We start from the raw sequence: 24126 nt of genomic DNA, 5'->3' as shown, positions 1-24126 counted from the left end.
TGCTTTGTTTTCTTTGTTTACTCGTTACTACACCCGTAGACAGCTCTAAAGTCCCGCATCTTCATGTAATAACACTGTCTTGAATAGTGCGGTTGAATGACATTTGTCTTGGGAGCACTGTACCAATGTGGTGGCACTATTGACGTATGCTCAAGGACCCTATGCGAGATCTAGTGTATATATCTATGCATATTAATGTCCCATATTACCATTTACCCCATTTTTCAATTCATGAGTCATCAGTTGTGAAGCAGTGATTTATGATACTCACATATCAATGATGTCCTTTGATGACTTCACAGTAGCCACTTCAGTCTTGTAGTCACTTTAGACACACAAAAATATATAGGGATCAACATTTTAGTCTCAAGGTTCAAGTTCATGAGTAATGAGAATGAATAAATGGTGACAGAATTTTCCTTTTTGCGTGAGCTATTCCTTTAATTATATTGTAAATACTGAAAGTTTGAAATGACTTCAAGCTCCCACCTCTTTGTGGTGTAGGTTGTTGTTGTTGTTAATTTAGCTGGTGAAACATCCTCCTTGGTGAAGGTTTTGATGCTGTAATTAAAATAGTTTAAATGTTCTAAGAGTAGACAACTTTTTATAGACCAGGAATCTGTTGACATATTATTTTTATCAGGATTTGTTAGCTGTAACTGTACCTAGTGGTGGTCTTGACAGGTGAAGTTGGCCTAAACAAAAAGAATGATAGGTTGAATTTTAATATACAAATGCAGAAAAACAAAGCAAAAAAACTTACCAAGTGTCACTTTTCTATATTAACATGTTGTTCCTGGAACAACATTCCAATCATCCATTCAGAGCTGATCTGTTTATTGTATACTAAAGTACACAAGTACTCAGAACTAACCATACTGATTTTGTAAGCTCACATTGCTAGTTTGGTGAACAATTCTTCTGTGTATGTCATTAAGAAAAAATAATTTGTTTTCCCTTGTAATCTAAAATTGAAATCTGAAAATGCACTTCTTGTTTGTTAAATTCTCATATTATTATTTGAGGTATAGGAGTGGTTAACATACTTAACCATGCCCCTTCAAATAGCAGTTTTGACAGCGCTAAGACAACAAATTGAAATGGTTAGAAGGAGGTGTTTGTTAGGTTGTAATAACTCTCCTGAATCCCTTTTCTCGATCTTTCTGATCATGCAATATGTATTTTAAAGATATATCTGCTGTGTTCAAAGATCTAATAAACATCATTATCAGGGGTTCTCAACTGGTTTGGTCAATAGACTCACATTTTTACATGGTCATCAACCCGCGACCCAAATTTTTAGGAGCTATAATACAATTTTAGCAATTATAATTAATTTGTATTTATTTGTTAACATGAACAAGTAGTGACAGATAAATCATAAGAAATTCACCAAGACTCACAAATAAACAATATTTTATTGCTGTTGTTTAACAAAATGTATCAAATTATAGAAATATTATAAAGTAAAAACCACAAATACTGGAAACAGTGGTTAGGGTAAGGAAAGGTTCAGTTACCATGAACTAAACTGAACTGTTAATAAAAATATTTGTCTAGTTTCTAAATGTCGTTTTAATTTAGAAGGTTTCATGCTCTTTAAGAGTGCACCTCACTACATATGACACTGAGGCTTTAGGTCTTTACATATTCGGGGTCGTACTTGCCCTTTGACATATTTATTGCCATAATTAAATGAAATTTCACATGTCAAATTGTAGGGTTGTCGCGCACACATTTCAAAATAAAAGTCTAGTATAAGCAAAATAAGAAAAAAAAATAACTTTTGTTGTTTTTTTGACCACACACTCCAAGACCCACTGAAAATGTTCCCGCGACCCTTGAGAAACACGGATCTATATAATGTCTGCTGAATAAACATTATAAATTTAAACATATTAAAGATTTTATAAACATCTATTTAGCATCTGAAAATTGACATCTGTTCTAATAATTGTTTTGCAGACGAACAATCACTCTAATAAAAATTTTTGGTAAACACAAAAATTAAATAGATGTCTCAGTGATGTATGTGTGTTACAGTACATACGGCACATAATCAGGACCTGAGGTTATCATTGTCTTAGTAGTTTTCACTGTTGTTCAGCCGTGACATCACAGCAGTGGTGTAAAGTAACTAATTACAAATACTCAAATTACTGTAATTAAATAGTTTTTCTCAGGAATTGTAATTTACTAAGTCGTTTTAAAAATGTGTACTCCCTTGAGTACATTTTTAGTGCAGTATATCGGTACTTTTACTCCACTCTACAACCTGCAGTCACACTACTTTATTATTTCCTGTCTATGGGGATTAGAAAAGTCAGTCCTGTCCAATCAAATCGCACATAGAAGGTAAATCACATCATAATGAACTACCTCAAGGAAAGGGCGTTTTATAATTGCAGCAAACTGTTTGGAAGCATTAAAAGTGTCCAAGAGGATGTCCAAAATCTTTACACACAATGACCCAGAGACCATGTTTAGATGCATGTCACTGATGAGAAGATGACGGATGTTTAATGTATGATGACCAAAATGGCCTTAAACACCCAGCAGGCACGAGACATCAACAACATGACGTCAGATTGACATTGTACCCTGACGTCATGGGTGTGTTGCATTTTGTTTGGAAACGAAAATCAGTTTAGCCTCAGAACTCAACATCAGGCCAACGTCAATGTCCAACCTAAAACCAACCAAATATCAACATCTAATGATTTTACAGCTTGATGTTGTGTGTGCGTTACCACTATGACGTCTATCAGACATTGGATTTTGGTTGCCATACCTGATGAATAAATGTCAGTATTTAAAAACAATATGACGTTGGTATGACGTTTTAGTCTTTCAGACAATCTGAAATAGATCCAAATATCGTCATTTGATGTTGTTATTGAACATCAAAATAATGTTGTCCTTAGACGATGTCTAGACATTGAATTTTGGTCACCTGAAAACCTAAATCTAACCTAATATTAACGTCTTACGATGTTGTGTGCCTGCTGGGCAATAATTCAATGCACTACAGAATGTTACGTTTACACACGTCCATAAATGTTAATGCATCGACTTTTCAAAGTGCAATACTCACTACTCTTGAGTACTTTTAAAAAGCTACTTTTTACTCAAACTTTGGTTAATATTTACAACAGATACTTTTACTTTATTTGCTCTACATTTTCAGGCAAGTAATGGTACTTTTACTTGAGTATGATTTTTCCAGACTCTTCCACCACTGCATCACAGAAATAGTAATTTCTGAAATAGAAACTTCAAGCGTCGTCATCAATTTTAACATGAGATTTTTTTTTTTCTAACCACATCATGTGTAGTAAAGTTTAGGGTTAAGAATTAGATGTGGATTTAATTTTAAGATAGGATTGATGTTTAAAAAACAAGTAAATATGTGGGTCATGACTTAGGGCTCATCTTGGAGTCACTTTAGGAACAAACAACAAGCGTAATTTTTAACAACGAACACTCTTCTTAAAGTCTTGTTTAGTTGGACTGAAATTGGATGCATGGAGTTTTCTTTAAGGTTCTCACCTCTTTGTATTTGTGGATGTAACATCCTCCTTGGTATAAGTCTTGATGCTAAAGTTGCAATTAATAAAGGTTAATAGAGTAGTTTGATTATTTCAAGTTGGTCATGAATCTGTAATCAAGAACTACTATACCTTGTGGTGGTCTTTACAGGTGAAGCTGGTCTAAACAACAAGAATAGTAGGTTCAGTGTTAATACACAAAGACAGAAATTATGACAATATATCAGATTACACAGAATTTACATAGCATATTTTGAGTGTTTACATGACAGTATATGAAATAAAAAAATCAAATTTTTAGCATATTTAAGTGTGTTATTAAACATTTTATAAAACAGTTACTGTATGAAACTATACAGTTGGTCACCTAAAAATCTTCTCTGCTTGTTCAAACTATTTATTTAAAATATTTTTTTAATAAAATGATATTTATTTTTGGGGAGGGTTGGGGGGCAACTTAATTGTTTTATGTCCAATCCACTTAAATTTGTAAAAAAAAAATAAATAAATAAAAAAATAAATGACTAAAATAGCTTAATTCCTTATATTGTCCCAACAAAAAAAGATATTGTATGAAACCTATCTGTTATGATCTCTAGTAGTTGCAGATAGCTACAGATTAAAAATCCACCAGTTTATGGATTACAGATCCAGTCATGCACCACACACACTCACACCGGTTCCTGATCCTGGCTGATTGCAAACACACAGCCGGAGGATTGTCAAAGACAATTAAATGGACTTTTTAAACCACACACACACACACACACACTCATGGCTGAGTCTTCTTCATCTGTCAAATTAACATTATGGCGGGTTTTCCTTGCCTTGTTCTGCAGTGTTTTTGACCTTAGCCTTGTTTATTTGTTTTTTTATGTTGCCTGCTGCCTGCCTGTATTCGACTACGACTATGGATTCCCTGTATACAACCATTTGCTCCTGATTGTGACATTGCCTGTCTGACCATTCTCTGTTTAATAAACCTGCATTTGAATCCACATTTCCCTTGTCAGGGTCTCCCGTGTGACACCAGCATTTATTATAGTATAAAAAGTTAACCATATTTTATTAAGTACACTCATGTGTCTTTTTCTCCCTCATTCACTTACTTTCCCTTGGCTTATTCCCTTCTTTAACAGGGCTTGCCAAACTAAGAACTGTTATGGAGACACTTCATATATACCATGGGGCACATTCCCTTATTTCACACACACACACAAAATACATTTATATAGACTTTTATTGCGATGTCACCATTTGTCACTATTTGTACTGTAAATTCACAAATGTTAATGAGTGTGAAACTAAAATATACAGCCATTGTGTATTTTCTGTAGTTTTATGTGAAATTGTGTACTATAAAGGGATTTTTTTTGTCCCTTGCAAAAAAAAAAAAAAAAAATGAAAATATTTATTTCATAACTTGTGCCTAAACTGTGGAACAGTTTTTCTAACACAGTTTGGGAGGCAGACACACTCTTTCCTTCTAAATCTACTAAAGACACATCCCTTTGCACTAGCATGCAAATAAAACACAAACATGCACTTGCACAATACAGCCAATTTAGTTATCCAATTCACCTATATCACATGTCTTGGACTGTGTGTAAAACCCTAACACATGGAGCAAACTAACACGATCATGAGGAGAACATGCCAACAAAAAGACATCCTGGCTCAGCCAGGACTCAAACCAGGGACCTTCCTGCTGTGAGCGACCATTCAACCACATACAGTAGGTTGTTTTATTCTTTGTATATTTTTGAGATTTAAAGTAAACAACAAATGCATACTACTTAAAGACTAATTCTAATAGAAGAATATATGATAAGACACGTTTGATTTCTTTGTATTTAGCATGTTCTCTCCATCAGATGAGGCACTTACGTATCAATGACAGTCTTTGATGACTTTACAGTAACCACTTCAGTCTTGGAGTCACTTTAGGAACAAACAACAAGTTCATTTAGCAATAAATACTAGATTTTCAGTTCAGATTCAGATCAGCAGTGGAACTACAGAATCATGTAGAAGGCTGAGGTTTAAATTCCTATTAAAATACGTTATTGATTGAGTCATTTAGATACCACTTACCTGATTTCAGGTTTTGTGTTAGTTGTCATGATTGATGATGTTGGTGTGAGATTCTCAGAGCTGTGGAAAAACATTCAGTGACCCTTTTTGTCATAAAGTAACTGAAATCAAAGCATGCTCTGTAAGGTTCTCACCTCTTTGTGGATTGGACAGAATAGGGTGTTGTTTTAGCTGGTAAAACGTCCTCCTTGGTGTAGCTTTTGATGCTTGAATTCAAAACATTAAGATGTTTAGAAAGTCAAAGAAATCACAGTCAGATATTTTAAAAAAAGGCTATGCTTACTCTACCTTGTAGTGGTCTTGACAGGTGAAGACGGTCTACACAAAAAGAATTAAAGGTTTATTTTTTTAAATACACATTTAAAAAAGTACAAATGCAACTAACAATAATTGAATTATGAGCTTCTGCTTTAACACTCACCCATCAACAGTGTCCTTTGATGACTTCACAGTGATGTCCTCTTGTCTTGTTGTTTTGTAGTCACTTTAGGAACAGATAACATGTGCAATGAGACATACAGAGACCCTCAATGCTATATGAAAAGTTCCTAACACAGATTACTGAGCGTGCTTTACCAACATGGCAGAGCAAACTGAAGATGACCTGTACTTGAAAGCTTGCATTAGAAAACGGTCAGTTTACTGTTAGGAAATCCACATCAGGCAAGTTTGATGTATGGTAGTCCTTGTCATGCGTTATAGAAGCAAATAAAACAAATCCTTATGCAATGCAATAATACAAAGTTTTACTCTTTAGCAGTCACAATACTACAACCTCAGGTTCAAGGTGGCACTCATTTCTCATCACGAAGGGGCAAACAAAACTGACATTTAGCCTACAGTCTTTGCACAACCTACAGTTTTATCTGTTTTCTCTTTCTTTGGTAGTACCCAATTTAAACTTGAGATTTTGAAAACCAGATCTAAATTTATTGACCTCTATAGACTTTTGCCGCCATGTTTGATCTCTCACAGGTTGCTGCCTGCATTTCACTTAACAGCCACTGGTGTCACTAATAACAGTTTATAAATTCTACATAAAGGCCATTTAGTTTTGAATAGTGTATCTACGTTTGTCACACAGCCACTTAAAATGTATAAAATGCGTTTTTAAAAGTGCCAATTTCAATTAAATTGCTTTAAAGAAGATAATTTTAAAAATCTGTCATCCTTTACCCACACTTCACTTGTCACAAACATGTTTGAGTTTCTAGTCACACTTTATTTTGATGGTCTGTTTGTTGAATTAAGGTTAAATTGCATCTACTTGCCAACTATTTCTCATTAGATTAAGTAGACTGTTACGTTGGGGTTGGGATAGTGTAAGTTGACATATACTTGCAAAGTTTCTTATTATCAGTTAAATATCTGTTGAAGGAGCAGTATCAACAGATATTAAGCAGACAGTCTACTAATACTCAAATGGACCATCAAAATAAAGTGTTACCGAGTTTCTTTCTTTGAAGATATTTTAAAAACCTTGGAAATATGTAACCATTGACTTCCACAGTGTTTTTTTTCCCCCACTATGGATATCAGTGGTTACCACTTCTAAACATTCCTCAAAATATCTTATTTTGTGTTCAACAACAACAACACAAAATAAACTTGTAAATGTTTGTGACTACTTGAGGGTGAGAAAATGGTGAGGTGTTATTACTTTTGGGTGAACTATGCATTTAATATTCATTATAATGCAATGACACACACCTTTAAGTGTAGAGCTCAATTAAAATCTATGATCAAATGCTTGTTAGAGTGAACTGATTTACCCTGTTCTCCTGGTACTTGAATCTGCCGGGTTTCTATCAATGACTGTCTCGAGTTTGGTAGATGATTTCACCACATCCTGTCTAGTGGAAAAATGATAAAAAAAACAGTTAAAATAGCAAAAACTGCTTTAGAATAACAGAAACTGTTTGGATTGATCTTGTCATTCTTTACATTTCCTCTGACTGTAAACTGAATAGCACAACACATATAACATATTCTCTCAGTATCTTACTTGGTAGTGGTCACAGTCGTCTCAGTTGTCTTTGTGCCATTTTTGACTGTTGTTGTCGTGCTGGTAGTGCTGAAAGAGTGATCATTATTTTTGTAAGAAGCCAGTTATCATACATCTGACATTTAAACGGGTGTGTCTCGGAGACTTTCGAAGCATTACCTTGTCCTGGGCAGCGATTTCACAGATGGTTTATTTAATGGGGTTCTGTAGGGTTGGGTTGGAAAGACAAAAGAGCTCTTAAAATGTTTTAAATTCCCATCATTGTTGAATTCTCATCACTCTTCCGAACAGTAGTGACTAGTTTAAAATAGTTCACCCAAAGATGAAAATTATCAATCACTCACACTTATTACTTGTATTTCTTCTGATGAACACAATAGAACATAATTAGAAAAAAATTTTTTGATTGCTGGCACCCATTGACTTTAATAGTATTTTTTTTCCCAACTGTAAAAGTCAATGGGTGCCAGCTATTATCATTCTTTAAGTTATCTGCTTTTGTGTTCAGCAAAAAAGAGGCAGGAAATAATTCATTTTTGTCTGAACTATCTCTTTAAATGTACAATCATGTTGTTTGTTAGATTATTGTATTGTATTAGTGTGTTAAACATATTGTACTAGTTCATAGATTTACAACTGTCTGATTTACAACTTCTGGATGGATGAGATGGTGCAGTGATAAGCGTTTGTTTTACCTGGTTTCATTCAGCTTGTCTTGGCTCCCACCAAATCTACAAAAGGAAAACAATCATATAAGACCATAGCACCATATCAGAAGCCACATCTCACAATTAAATCATAAACGTGATATAAACAACCAATAAAAAAAGAAATTAAGTTCAATATTATCAGCCCTGCCTTAAGATGTTTTTACAAATTGATTACAAAAAACATTCACTCCCTTTCCTTTAGCTAATTCTAATAGTCAATAGTCCCTTTCACACATACAGACCTTTCTGGAAAATTACCGGCAATTTTCCGGAAAGGTTGTATGTGTGAACAGGTCCTTTTTGAAAATACCGGTAAATTCGTTCTGGCTATTTTCCGGAAAGAGAAGTTGTAACATTACCGGCAATTTGCCGGAATGCTGCGCTGTGTGAACGCAGAAGGAAGATTTCCGGAATAAGCTCGTGCACGTCTAGAACGTGCTGACGTAAGACTTCTGCTTTAGCCAATCACAACAGTCAGACGCATTTACGTCCGCGCGGTTTGTGAGAATAAAAGCCTTTGAATATTTTTCCAGACACATTTAGCTGCTAGAAGTTAGTCAGATCACGTTTATATGTTCTTCTTAATGCCAACTGTGCAAATAATCATCGATAAGATGCTTATGATAAGCCGTTGTTTGTTTACCTTCAAGCTTTGCGTGTGCCCATGAAACAGCCTGTGAGCGTCAGCACACGCACATATTATGAACATCTCGACATGCGAATATGATCCAGTGAAAGTTGTTCACAATATTGATCATCAAAAGAGTTTGTAATTTAGTCAAATGTTTACAAATACAAGCGCAGCCGTTTAAAGCTCATTTGTGGTGAATGATGTCAGAATTTACCGGTATTTTGGAATGGATGTGTGAATGCTCTTTTCCGGAAATTTTCCGTAACGTCCTCGCCTGTGTGAACAGCGCTTTTTTGAACATACCGGTAAAGTCGTTCCGGAAATTTTCCGGATATTTACCGGTATCACTGTGTGAAAGGGGCTAGTGACTGAGAGGTTTGTATGTTTGATTGAAGGTCTGTTATGGTCACTTGAAAAACAATTACGACCGAATAACATTTAAAGAATCTGCGCAAAGTGCTCATTACTGTCTCTACACTTATGATTTTTAAAGCTGAATGTGAATGAGGTTTCAGTGCAATGAACCATTCTCACTGATGGATGAAACAGAACAAATGTCTTAATGCTGAACAGCCTGCTGTTCAATTCAGTAAATGGCTCAGAGGTTGCCTCATTCCCTGTGCAAAGATTTGCAGAGATATGGGTGAAAGAGTTGCGACATGCTGCAGATGATCCTTGTATCAAAAATCTGTTAAAAGACTGTTATGGCAATTCTATGGGTTCTACGCAGTTTTGGCGCCCCTAGAGATGTTATTAAGGGCCCAAACGAAATTCTGCAGAAGACCTATTGAAACCCAAATGGACCCAAGATTCTCACCAAAATCAGTCAAGTTTGGTGAAGGAAAAATCATGGTTTGTGGTTACATTCAGTGTGGGGGCGTGTGCGAGATAGATTGCAACATCAACAACCTGAGGTAGCAAGACATTTGTGGTGCTCATTGCATTGCAAACCACAGGAGAGGGCAAATTCTTCAGCAGGATAGCGCTCCTTCTCATACTTCAGCCTCCACATCAAAGTTCCTGAAAGCAAAGAAGGTCAAGGTGATCCAGGATTGGCCAGTCCAGTCACTAGACATGAACATTATTGAGCATGTTTGGGGTAGGATGGAGGAGGGGGCATTGACGAGAATCCAAAGAATCCTGATGAACTCCGGGAGTCCTGTAAGGACGCTTTCTTTGCCATTCCAGATGATTTTATTAATAAGTTATTTGAGTCATTGCAGAGATGTATGGACGCAGTCCTCCAAGCTCATGGGAGTCATCCACAATATTCATTCTTTTTCCACTGCACTATGGCTTTATATTCTATACTGTACATATTTTCTGTTAAGTGACAGACTAAAAAATAATAATAATAATAATAATAACCTTTTATGGCAAATTACAGTAAAAAAAAGAAGAAAAAACTAAATTGTATTTAAAAATATATATAGGTAGCATCAACTTAATCACAAACAATAAGAAAAAAAACAAGCAAACAAAATAAAAAATAAAAAAACATACCAACAAATAAAAAGGTAAATAATAATGTGGCTCAACAAAAACTACAATTGTACAATCTGAAGCACACAATACACTCTACTTTGCACTTAGGAATGAAAAAAATTTATTTGTTGGAACAAGGACTTGGTCTGTGGTTGACAATAAAACATGTTATTGGGTATATTTCCTAAATGGGTCCCAAATTTTCTTAAACTGGTTAGATGAACCTCTAGACAGTCTAATTTTTTCCAACTTTACAAAGATGAGGACATCACGGATCCACTGTGTTGGGGTTGGAGGTTTCTGATCCTTCCACCTAAGCGATATTAGTTGTTTGGCGAGGAGCACAATAAAAGCTATGCAATCAGATTGTACTTTTGTAAGATATAGTGACAGATTTTTGTCTAAGCAAAGTCAGACTTTACTGTGCTAATTAAATAATTAAAAATCAAGGCATGGTCATATTTCATTTGGTAAAATAAATGTAATCTAGGGGCCTTTGCCTTTCATATAAGCCACTTCTGATACCAAATGATCAACTAGAAGTCAAGTTATTATTTGTTGTTTCTAAAACTTGGATAGGCGACTATTTTTAAGACTTTTTTCAGGTAGTGTATGGCTCTATGTAAATAGCCTCTTCATAAAAACGCTATGTTAAAAACGTAAAGTTGAAAAACAATTCTTACAAAATATCAAAATCACTGAAAAATAGCTGCATGATGCTTTTTGATCTGTTCATAAATAAAATAATATAACCCCCCCCCCCCCCCCACACACACACACACACACACACACACACACACACACAAATAACACCTAATATCTTGATCTGAACTAATTATTTAGAATTTATGCCATATGATTTGTGATAATTTAAGCTTTAAATGACTTTGCATTTCAGTTTATCCTTTTCATTTCCAGTTTTGTTATGATTTCCATTGTCATAATAATAACTTGCATGTGTTCTGACATTTTGTTTGATAATTGTGATTTTTTTTAAACTAATCATTTGACATCATTGACTTTTCATGTAACAGTTATATCCTTTAATATCATAATTTCAACCTTGTATATCTCATAATTCCAGCTTATATCTCACTAAAATAAGTTTTCTTATGAGACAAAAGCTTCTAGAGAGAAGTTATATAATGTGTTATTTGAATAAAATTTGTAAACCATAGTGTTGATGAAGATATGTATATGACATAACTTAACAATTTTACTGTGTGAAAGTGCTGAATGTGTTACCGTTTACTGAGAGCTTGAACAGAAGAGCCAGGTGAAGCAGTGACAGTAGTGGTTTTAGTCTCAGTTTTGCTAGTTTTATCTTGAGGGCTTTGTTAAAAAAATTAAAAGAAGAACATAATGTCATATTAAGTATAAAATGGCAACGTGAGATCAACACACTATAGCATTTAAATAAGATTTACAACCTTGTGAGGCTTTCATTGGACTTGTAACGGCTCAGAACAGTTTTCCCAAAGTTCGTCTCTTGTCTGTTGAGAAATGAGAAACACAAGTTCTGTTTATCACTGGTTTAGTCTGCCAGAGACATATACGTCATTTGAAACATTTACAGTATAAGTCTATTACAGAGGTGATATGTTAAACAAGATGTTCTGTCTGGATAATGAATTTGCTAAAAACTTACTCGACTTTCTGGTCTTCATTCACATTTGACTTTATCCAGCTATTGTCTTTTAGCAGGGATGTTTTCTTTTTGCTTTCATTCACTGGATTAATGGATCCTGTGCTTGAAGTTGTGCCTGTTTTGATCAAAAATAATATTAATTAAAGCTGCAAGCAGCGATGATAGGGACCTCGCACCCGGGCTCACCGCCACCCGGTGGCCTCAGTATGACAGAGAACAGCGAACAGTAATAATTTAAGCCAATATATTTAAAAAATCTGAGAAAAATCACAGATTTATGCCAAACTTCCTCCTGTCAGCAGGTGGCGCTATAACTGTGACTCACGATTGGCATGTAGATGTCTTCAGGAGAGGAATCTTATCAACCATGTGAAGTTTTAGGCAGATCGGACATTGTTTGGCTGAGTTATAAGCCAAACTGCCTTTTGTCAGCAGGTGGCGCTATAACAAACTCAATGTTGTTATGTAGATGTGCTCAGGAGAGGACTTTTATCAACCTTGTGAAGTTTCAGCCAGATCGGACTTTGTGTGGTTGAGTTATACTGCAAACTACCATCTGCCAGCAGGTGGCGCTATAACTGTGACTTAAGATTGGCATGTAGATGCCTTCAGTAATGGAATTTAATCAACCATGTGAAGTTTCAGGCAGATCGGAGTTTGTGTGGTTGAGTTATAAGACAATGTACCTACTGCCAGCAGGTGGCGCTATGACTGACTCAATATTGTTATGTAGATTTGTTCAGAAGAGGACTTTTATCAACCATGTGAAGTTTCAGGCAGATCAGACATTTTGTGTTTGAGTTATAATAACTTCCTGTTCCATGGCGAAGCATTGAGGTTTGTCATGCCACCACAGACACGCCCCTCTGCGAAAACTCTAGATCTTCACAATATATCATTGCTAGAGCTTTCAGATGACACCACTCTATTTTGGTGCTGATATGGGAAAGTTTGTGGGAGGAGTTTGTTACAGTGTCAAACATGTCATTTCCTGTGGCCAGCAGGTGGCACTATAACTGTAACTGGATATCGGCACGTAAACCTGTTCAGGTCGGGACTGTTATTAAATGTGTGAATTTTGAGGCAGATCGAATATTGCATGCCTGAGTTATAACGACTTCCTGTTTTGTGGCGAATCATCAACGTTTGCGAGGCCGCCACGGACACGCCCATCGATGAAAACTCTAAAGCTTCGCAATTTAACATCACCAAGGCTTTAAGATGACAAAACCCAATTTTGGTGTCAATCAGATAAAATCCCTAGGAGGAGTTCGTTAAGATACAACGCCTGAAAATGGCAAAAACGCTACTTTTTGGCCACAGGAAGTTAAAAATATCCGACTTCCTGTTGGGTTTGAGATATGGCTCCAAGAGACTTTTTCGTATGTTTTGGCGTGTTTGAGGTGTGTGCCAATTTTCGTGCATGTGCGTGATTCATAGATCAGGGGCTCGTCCGTTTAATTTTTTTAGGGGGCGCTGTCGAGTCATATAGCCACACCCACTTCAATATTGTTATGTGGATGTGTTCAGTGATGGACTTTTATCAACCATATGAAGTTTCAGGCTGATCGGACTTTGTGTGGTTGAGTTATGAGGACTTCCTGTTCCATGGCGAAGCGTTGAGGTTTGTCATGCCGCCACGGACACGCCCCTCTGCAAAAACTCTAGATCTTCACAATATATCATCGCTAGAGCTTTCAGATGACACCACTTACATTTGGTGCTGATACCATAAAATTTGTGGGAGGAGTTTGTTACAGTGTAAAACATGTCATTTCCTGTGACCAGCAGGTGGCGCTATAACTATATCTGGATATCGGCATGTAAACGTGTTCAGGTCAGGACTCTTATCAAACGTGTGAAATTTGAAGCAGATCGGATAATGCATGCCTGAGTTATAACGACTTCCTGTTTTGTGGCGAATCGTCAAAGTTTGCGAGGCCGCCACGGACACGCCCATCGACAAAAACTCTAAAGCTTCGCAATTTAACATCGCCAAGGCCTTTAGATGACAAAACCCAATTTTGGTGTCGATCAGATAAAATCCCTAGGAGGAGTTCGTTAAAATACAACACCTGGAAATGGCAAAAACGCCACTTTTTCGCCGCAGGAAGTCAAAAATATCTGACTTCCTGTTGGGTTTGAGATATGGCTCCAAGAGACTTTTTCGTATGTTTTGGCATGTTAGAGGTGTGTGCCAATTTTCGTGCATGTGCGTGATTCGTGGATCGGGGGCTCGTCCGTTTCATATTTCTAGGTGGCGCTGTCGAGTCATTTTGCCACGCCCACTTCCGAAGCCCATAACAAACGTAAATTTTCGCCACTTCTGAGGCGTGTGCAAAGTTGCGTGAGTTTTCGGGCATGTTTAGCCCCTTAAAACTGCGATTCATTCCGCGGAAGAAGAAGAATAATAATAAACGGAGCAATTCCAATAGGGCCTTGCACCGTTCGGTGCTCGGTCCCTAATTAAAGCTGCAAGCAGCGATGATAGGGACCTCGCACCCGGGCTCACCGCCGCCCTGTGGCCTCAGGATGACAGAGAACAGCAAACAATATTAATTTAAGCCGATATATATAAAGAACCTGAGAAAATCACAAATTTAAGACAAACTTCCTCCTGTCAGCAGGAGACGCTATGACTATGACTTAAGATTGGCATGTAGATGCCTTCAGTAGAGGAATCTTATCAACCATGTGAATTTTCAGGCAGGTCATACATTGTGTGGCTGAGTTATAAGCTAAACTACCTTCTGCAAGCAGGTGGCGCTATGACTGACTCAATATTGTTATCTGGATGTGTTCATGGGAGGATTTTTATAAACCATGTGAAGTTTCAGGCTGATCGGACATTGTATGGTCGAGTTATAAGGTCTTCCTGTTCCATGGCGAAGAGTTGAGGTTTGTCATGCCGCCACGGACACGCCCCTCTCCGAAAACTCTAGATCTTCACAATATATCATCGCCAGAGCTTTCAGATAATTTTGGTGCCAATTTTGGTGCTGATACGATAAAATTTGTGGCAGGAGTTTGTTACTCTGTAAAACATGTAATTTTCTGTGGCCAGCAGGTGGCGCTATAACTGTATCTGGATATCGGCATGTAAACGTGTTCAGGTCAGGACTCTTATTTAGCGTGTGAATTTTGAGGCAGATCGGATAATGCATGACTGAGTTATAACGACTTCCTGTTTTGTGGCGAATCATCAAAGTTTGTGAGGCCGCCATGGACACGCCCATCGATGAAAACTCTAAAGCTTCGCAATTTAACATCACCAAGGCCTTTAGATGACAAAACCTAATTTTTTTGTCGATCGGATAAAATCCCTAGGAGGAGTTCGTTAAGATACAACGCCTGGAAATGGCAAAAATGCCACTTATTTGCCGCAGGAAGTTAAAAATATCCGACTTCCTGTTGGATTTGAGATAGGGCTCCAAGAGACTTTTTCGTATGTTTTGGCGTGTTTGAGGTGTTTGCCAATTTTCGTGCATATGCGGTATTCGTAGATCAGGGGCTCGTCCGTTTAATTTTTATAGGTGGCGCTGTCGAGTCATTTTGCCACGCCCACTTCATTATTGTTATCTGGATGTGTTTAGGAGAGGACTTTTATCAACCATGTGAAGTTTCAGGCAGATCGCACATTGTGTGGTTGAGTTATAAGGACTTCCTGTTCCATGGCGAAGCGTTGAGATTTGTCATGCCGCCACGGACACGCCCCTCTGCGAAAACTTTAGATCTCCACAATATATCATTGCTAGGGCTTTCAGATAACACAACCCTAATTTGGTGCTGATACGAAAAAATTTGTGGGAGGAGTTTGTTACACCGAAAATCATGTCATTTCCTGTGGCCAGCAGGTGGCGCTGTAACTGTATCTGGATATCGGCATGTAAACGTGTTCATGTCAGGACTGTTATCAAACGTGTGAATTTTGAGGCAGATCGGATAATGCATGCCTGAGTTATAACAACTTCCTGTTTTGTGGCGAATCGTCAAAGTTTGCGAGGCCGCCACAGACACGCCCATCGACGAAAACTCTAAAGCTTCGCAATTTAACATCGCCAAGGCCTTTAGATGACAAAACCCAATTTTGGTGTCGATCGGATAAAATCCCTAGGAGGAGTTCGTTAAAATACGACGCCTGGAAATGGCAAAAATGGCACTTTTTCGCCGCAGGAAGTTAAAAATATCTGACTTCCTGTTGGGTTTGAGATATGGCTCCAAGAGACTTTTTCGTATGTTTTGGTGTGTTTGAGGTGTGTGCCAATTTTCGTGCATGTGCGTGATTCGTATATCGGGGGCTCGTCCGTTTAATTTTCATTTTCAATATTGGCATGTATGTTCAGGAGAGGACTTTTATCAACCATGTGAAGTTTCAGGCAGATCGGACATTGTGTGGTTGAGTTATAAGGACTTCCTGTTCCATGGCGAAGCGTTGAGGTTTGTCATACCGCCACAGACACGCCCCTCTGCAAAAACTCTAGATCTTCACAATATATCATCGCTAGAGCTTTCAGATAACACTACCCAATTTTGGTGCTGATACGATAAAATTTGTGAGAGGAGTTCGTTACAGTGTAAAACATGACATTTCCTGTGACCAGCAGGTGGCGCTATAACTGTATCTGGATATCGGCATGTAAACGTGTTCTGCTCTGAACTCTTATTAAACATGTGGATTTTGAGGCAGATCTGATAATGCATGCCTGAGTTATAATGAGTTCCTGTTTTGTGGCGAATCGTCAAAGTTTGCGATGCCGCCACGGACACACCCATCGACAACACCTCTAAAGCTTCGCAATTTAACATCGCCAAGGCCTTTAGATGACAAAACCCAATTTTGGTGTCGATCGGATAAAATTCCTAGGAGGAGTTCGTTAAGATACAAAGCCTGGAAATGGCAAAAATGCCACTTATTTGCCGCAGGAAGTTAAAAATATTCGACTTCCTGTTGGGTTTGAGATATGGCTCTAAGAGACTTTTTCGTATGTTTTGGCGTGTTTGAGGTGTGTGCCAATTTTCGTGCATGTGCGTGATTCGTAGATCAGGGGCTCGTCCGTTTAATTTTCATAGGTGGCGCTGCCGAGTCATTTTGCCACGCCCACTTCAATATTGTTATGGGGATGTGTTCAGGAGAAGAATTTAATCAACCATGTGTAGTTTCAGGCAGATCGGACATTGTGTGGTTGAGTTATAAGGACTTCCTGTTCCATGGCGAAGCGTTGAGGTTTGTCATGCTGCCACAGACACGCCCCTCTGCAAAAACTCTAGATCTTCACAATATATCATCGCTAGAGCTTTCAGATAACACTACCCAATTTTGGTGCTGATACGATAAAATTTGTGGGAGGAGTTTGTTATAGTGTAAAACATGTCATTTCCTGTGCCCAGTAGGTGGCGCTATACCTGTATCTGGATATTGGCATGTAAACGTGTTCAGGTCAGGACTCTTATCAAACGTGTGAATTTTGAGGCAGATCGGATAATGCATGCCTGAGTTATAACGACTTCCTGTTTTGTGGCGAATCGTCAAAGTTTGCGAGGCCGCCACGGACACGCCCATCGACGAAAACTCAAAAGCTTCGCAATTTAACATCGCCAAGGCCTTTAGATGACAAAACCCAATTTTGGTGTCGATCGGATAAAATCCCTAGGAGGAGTTCGTTAAAATACAACGCCTGGAAATGGCAAAAACACCACTTTTTCGCCGCAGGAAGTTAAAAATATCCGACTTCCTGTTGGGTTTGAGATATGGCTCCAAGAGACTTTTTCGTATGTTTTGGCATGTTTGAGGTGTGTGCCAATTTTCATGCATGTGCGTGATTCGTGGATCGGGGGCTCGTCCGTTTAATTTTTCTAGGTGGCGCTGTCGAGTCATTTTGCCACGCCCACTTCCGAAGCCCATAATAAACGTAAATTTTCGCCACTTCTGAGGCGTGTGCAAAGTTTCGTGAGTTTTCGGGCATGTTTAGCCCCTCAAAACCGCGATTCATTCCGCGGAAGAAGAAGAAGAAGAAGAAGAAGAAGAAGAAGAATAATAAACGGAGCAATTCCAATAGGGCCTACGCACCGTTTCGGTGCTCGGTCCCTAATAACTTGATTATGGATGTACTTACACCTTGCAAAATCTACTAAATGTGATTTTTTTGTGTGTTCACTTTTGTTGTTGTTGTTTGTTTTGCTATTGTAGTTGGAGCTTTGATGATGGTCTTTGGATGTGTCTGTAGCTATGTTTCCATCCAAATATGCTAATTAGATATGCAAAACAATTAGATATGAATTTTGCATCAAAATATTTATTTTTTTTAAAAGACAAAAAAATCTTCACTCCCTGGTGCCAAATATTAAAAAGTACAATGGTTTTTTTTTGTAGTAGGAGAATCATCTGGGTTTTATTTTTGTAGCTCTTTTATTTATTTTTTAATAAATTACTTGCAATTAATGTGCTGTGGCTTTTGAAGGCCTGCATGGGACCGCTCTTTGGAAGCACATTTGTTTCTGTAAGGTACTAATACTAAACCACTTTGATGATGGATTTTGGTCAAGGGCTTTTAGATTGACCAAAACAACATTTTAGATGTATTACAAAGTGGTCTGTCCACTGGTTTTTTCATTAAAGTTCACGTTTATTTTTATTACATGTTCTGTTAAAATGAAATAATATAACTTTTGTTTAATGCGCATGCTGGGATGTATTTGGTAAATGTGTCTTCATCATAGGCTTTTTGTTGTTTGGGGGGGGGGTTATCATGTCTTTTGTTGAAATTTTTCTTATTTGTTTTAAAGAATTATCATTCGTGACATAACTACTCTGTGAACCTTATTTATGTTATATTGTGCATAAATTTTGACTTTTGACTTGAACTTGGGGGCTTGTCCGGGATATTCTACATATTGATTTGTGAAACTTTTCAATTTTTGCTGTATCATTTAGCTTTTTGTTTAGAAAATAAAAACTAAACAATACTGTAAAAAATGCTGTCTCAACAAACCAGTTAACTTAAATGTTTTAATAAATTTAAGTGGATAGGACATAAAACAATTAATTTGTCCCAAAAAAAATCAAGAATTGTGTTTTCTCAACTCATTTTAGTTTGAAGCAGCAAAAATAATATTTTGAGTGAAAAACAAAAAACTAAAGAGGGATCATTTAGGATTTACTGACTCGAATAAGATGTTTATTTAACTTATAGCTAAATATATTATATATTATCCTACTCAGTTTTTTATGTACATATTTAAAATGTATGCACATCTTGTCATTTCCATTGAGTATTTTCATGTGATGTTCCAAAATGTGATGATATTCCATAGCTTTTGTTAATTAAGGTTAGCCATCTTGTATAAATACCACCCCAATAGCAAGGGGCCACACTCTCTCGCCTTCGGTTCCCAGATGTTTGTAACCACACCTTACATTAATTTTTGTTTAGTTAATTTTAAAAAAATCCAACACTTTTATAGTTTTGGTTCAGTATTTTTTTTAGTTATATGAGACTCAACTCTTTTTGTTTTTTGGGAGCATGATAGAACTTTTTAACATTCAAGATTGAAAGTGTGAGGCTTTCTTTTTTTCCCTTTGGAGGGGTCGTCATGTCTTTTGTTGAATTTATTCTTATTTGTATTAAAGTTTCATCATTCATGACACCATTAGACTCTGTGAACCATATTTATGTTTTATTGTCCATAAATTTTGACTTTGACTTGTAACATGAACTTGGGGGCTCGTCCAGGATTTTCTACATATTGATTTGTGAAACTTTAGCATTTTTCTGCATTATTTAGCTTTTTGTTTTGAAGATAAAAACTAAACAATACTGTAAAAAAGGATGGTTCGACATAATTCCACAAAAATCAATTAAGTTAATTTAATTGTTTTAACAAATTAAATTGAGCATAATTGGATTGAACTTAAAACAATTAAGTTGTCCCAAAAAAAACTTACAGATTGTGTTGTTTCAGCTCATTTTAGTGTCATCAAACAGAAAAAAATAAGTTTTTAAGAGAGAAACAAAACACTAAAGAGGCATGATTTAAGATGTATTACTGACCCCTATAAGATGTTTATTTATCTGATATTAAAATGTATATATTTTATATTTCTGTTTTTATATACTTATTTTTTAATTAAGTACTGCCTTTCAGAAGCTACAAAAGATACATACATGTTTTCCAGAAGACAAAATTTACAAAAGGTTTTCACACGCTATAAGCTCTAAATGCATCTCGTTACTTTCTGGAGTGAGTATCATCTGAATTTTCTTTTTACAACTATCATTTTGTCTCGTATAATGTCTCTTCTTTAATATATCCTATTCAGTTTATTACTATATAAAAAATCTATAATAATAATAATAATAGTCAACATTTTGTAGATTCTGTAAGGTACATGTACACTTTTGACTTCAACTGTATTTTTTTATTTTGAGAACAATATATTTAGTCATTTTCTCACCTGATTGGCTGTTTGATTTTCCGGTGAAAGACATGGTTTACGCTGTAAAATGGAATGCACATTATTATGTTTAGTGCTCATACTAGACTATCCACAAGGTGCCAATAGCTAAAACACTATGATTTTACAAATCACGGTTAATACATTCCATTCTAATAATGCATTTGTCTATCCCACGGTGATGTTTGATTTTGCACTGCCCTTTAACTCTCCTGGTTACACCCAAAACTAGTCTGTCCTGATGCCTGTAAAGACACACCCTGTTTAAACACCTGCCAACAACCTGTAACCATGGCAGCATTCTCATGCTTGGAAAGAAGCTTCACATACAATAGACATCACATGCACTAACATCAGCTGACAGGTTTCACTGGATTTTATGTGGGAAAGTTTGTAACTGCAATAATGATATCAACTATTATTTGGTGCTTTTCATTTTTAGTGGCTGAAGATCAGACATCCTATTTTGCAGTGTGTGCATTAAAAATACAAACATGATTTCATATACACAGACAGCATATTGAATGTAAGTGAACAGCACTTCATGCGTGATTCACATGTGTTCCACATGTTATTTTAATGTTAAACTCATGTGATATTTATGTGTATGTGTGTAACATTTGTTTTAAAAATAAAAAGTCTTAAAATGCAAACAACTTATAAAAATACATCCCATGATGTAAATAAGTTGTCATTTAATAAGAATATGTCAATAACTCAATTTTGACAAAAATGTAAGATAGAACATTATAATTTTTTTTTAAAAAGTGACGATATGGAAAGTCTCTTTCTGATGATTCAAATAGTTTTGTGAAAATAAAAATTATGGGCAAAATAATTATTCCTTCAGCGTAATGTTCTTTTATGTTCCTTTAAACATTCCTATTCTGACCTACTTATTAAAATTTATTAAAAAAGTGAACATAGTAAAATATACACAATTAACAATTATATAACAATTTCCTGTAGAATTTACAGTAACCTACTGGCAGACTTTACTGTAAATCAAACTTGCAGTAAAATTACTGTGTTAATATTTTTTGTAAATATACAGTATTTTGTAAATATGAAAATTATAAAATAACTTAGATAAAAGACTTCTTAACTGCAACATGTGTTCATACAATAAAGAAATTTACTTGTTATTCATTGTCCATTTATCTATTTACTGTAAAATAGTACAAATGGTAATTTACTGTATTTTTTATGATTGGTCAGGTTTCATGCTCGTTTTTGTTTTTTACTGTAATTTCATTTACAGCATATAAAAAATACAATTTTAATGGCTTCAAAAAATTTTTTTCCAAAAAGTAAACATTTATATAAAATTGATATTACAGTTAAATCTGGTGTAATTTTCAAAAATAAAAATTTTTAAAACTATTTTGGAGCTGCAGTTTGAGTAAAGTCTAGATAGGGGACACCTGCGGATACACACATCAATATTGCATTATTTTTGTAACACTTTATACAGTACTGTGCCGGTTGGGTTTAGGGTTGGGGTGGGGGTAGGTGTTAATAAAATATTGGGTAATTTAAAAAATAACATAAATAATTATCTGTACAACTACTGTTTTTACATTGCTGTTACAGTTGGGTTTCGGGTTGGGGTGGGGGGTAGACGTTAAAGAAATACAATAAATGACAAATTTAATAAATAATACAAATCATTCTTGTTAACTTCCAGCTGCAACTGTATCTGATCTCAAAAACCATATATGCCATCAAATTGTTCGAAATATTTATTCATCCATTCATGCATTTTCTTTTCAGCTTAGTCCCTTTATTAATCTGGGGTCGCCACAGCGAAATGAACCACCAACTTATCCAACATATGTTTTACGCAGCCGATGCTCTTTCAGCTGGAACCCATTACTGGGAAACATCCATACACACTCATTCACATATTCACTATAGTGCCTGTCTTTGGACTTGTGGGGTAAACCGGAGCACCCAAAGGAAACCCACATGAACACGGGGAGAACATGCAAACTCCACACAGAAATCCCAACTGACCCAGCCGAGGCTCGAATCAGCGACCTTCTTGCTGTGAGGTGATCGTGCTACCCACTGTGCCACTGTTCAGCCTTGTTCGAAATATGCATGATCAAATACCAAGTGTTTCTGGTGCAGTGTTACACTGAATGACAATTTAGTAAGTGTATTTGTAACTCATATCACAGCAAAAATGTATGATAAATGTTCTTCCAAATTTCAAATAAAAAAATTGTCATTTAGAGCGATTAGTTTTTCAAAAATAGAAAATGTTTTTATTTGTTGTGATCGAAAATGCTGGCTCATTCCTCCAAATATTTATTTCTTCACTCTTAACTTAAAACATTAATATTTTGACTAAACTGTCAATAAATATTTCCAAAAATAAATACAAATATGTCTGAACGCATGTAAATATTTTTGTTATTTTATGCCTAAAAGAAATTGTAAATAGAAACCTTTTGATTTTAAACTTGGAAAACATATCAACAGTTTAGAAAATTAAATAAAATGTATTTCTAACTCAAACACAATTATATGTATTACGCATTCATTAATAAAATCTTGAGGTTTTTTTAAAAACTCAGACTATTTATAAACATCTTTGCTAATTACAATTATGTCTCCTTAAATAACAAATAACTTTCAAATCAGTTAAAAACATCAGTCAGGAAACTGTACTAATACTGGTGATGAAGATTTGTCTTTTAATACGAGAAGAAACCCACTGTCAAAGTTTTATCTGAAATTTTGTCAAATGCAATGTTGTGTCCTTCAGCCTCACCTTGACAATCAAATACTCAAAATATCTGATTTTCATACAACAGATACAAATCAGTATAATACATTTTAAAGAAACAAAAACATTTTTAGACACAATCGCATGCTGTTAACCCAAAATCTCTTTCATTTTATAAAAAAGGAGACAATTTTAACCATGAAAAAGGATGAAGAGAATTCAGAGACACATATAAAGCATACAGATATGATATTAAGAACAGTCCTACCTTGGTATTTCAGGTGTGCGCAGGATGTGATTGAAGTTGGATGAGAATAACAAACAGTTTACTGCTCTTCCCGTCTTACATTTTTGACCTGGGCAGGGAAAAAAAGAGTGTGGTGAAAGGTGTGGCTTGAATTCGTATGACACCGACTAGAGCAACAGAACCTGAACTGTCAGCAATGTGGTTTACTGTAGAGGCGTGTCTTTACGAGGTCTTTTCCTTCAGCCGGGAAAGATGAAAAGACAGTAACTAATGAATGTCATTTGGAGAACAGCAGACGATTGTTTGACATAGGGAACTATTTGAACGCAGCCAAAACAACCTTCGGGCAGATACGGATCGAGATAAGGCGGAAGAAAAGTTGTTCAGGTGTCATTCTTAAGGTTTAAAAGTTCAGCATTCTAATTGTTTATTGCTTATATTTTTTTAATAGTTATTCACTCATAGTTAAATTCATTCACATGTCTATCTGTTGAGGCAATTGTGCACAACATCATTGATATACTTAAGGAATTTTTATTTCAGCTTTTGAAACCGTCAACGTCCTTATATAG

General features: G+C 36.0%; 1 protein-coding gene across 3 annotated transcripts in view; it reads right to left on the bottom strand.

The window, feature by feature from the left end:
• Nucleotides 1-23652, bottom strand: part of scel (sciellin) — a 35091-nt gene extending 11439 nt beyond the window's left edge. The window contains exons 1-19 of one of the 3 annotated variants that reach the window (XM_005167970.6): nt 23576-23652; nt 20574-20615; nt 12122-12236; nt 11904-11966; nt 11719-11805; nt 8343-8378; nt 7807-7851; nt 7648-7716; nt 7415-7495; nt 6064-6126; nt 5931-5960; nt 5777-5848; nt 5643-5702; nt 5436-5489; nt 3681-3710; nt 3550-3597; nt 666-695; nt 490-561; nt 272-325 (exon numbers count right to left, since the gene is read on the bottom strand). In XM_005167970.6, coding sequence (XP_005168027.2) covers nt 272-325; nt 490-561; nt 666-695; nt 3550-3597; nt 3681-3710; nt 5436-5489; nt 5643-5702; nt 5777-5848; nt 5931-5960; nt 6064-6126; nt 7415-7495; nt 7648-7716; nt 7807-7851; nt 8343-8378; nt 11719-11805; nt 11904-11966; nt 12122-12236; nt 20574-20607 — 1043 coding nt within the window. In that variant the 5' untranslated portion in view covers nt 20608-20615; nt 23576-23652. 3 annotated transcript variants of the gene reach the window in all.
• Between the last annotated feature and the right edge of the window lie 474 nt (nt 23653-24126).

Source organism: Danio rerio, chromosome 9 (assembly GCF_049306965.1).
Source record: "Danio rerio strain Tuebingen ecotype United States chromosome 9, GRCz12tu, whole genome shotgun sequence".
NCBI classification, from domain to species: domain Eukaryota; kingdom Metazoa; phylum Chordata; class Actinopteri; order Cypriniformes; family Danionidae; genus Danio; species Danio rerio.
Note: the sequence above shows the minus strand (reverse complement) of the source record. Positions and strands in the feature narration are given on the sequence as shown.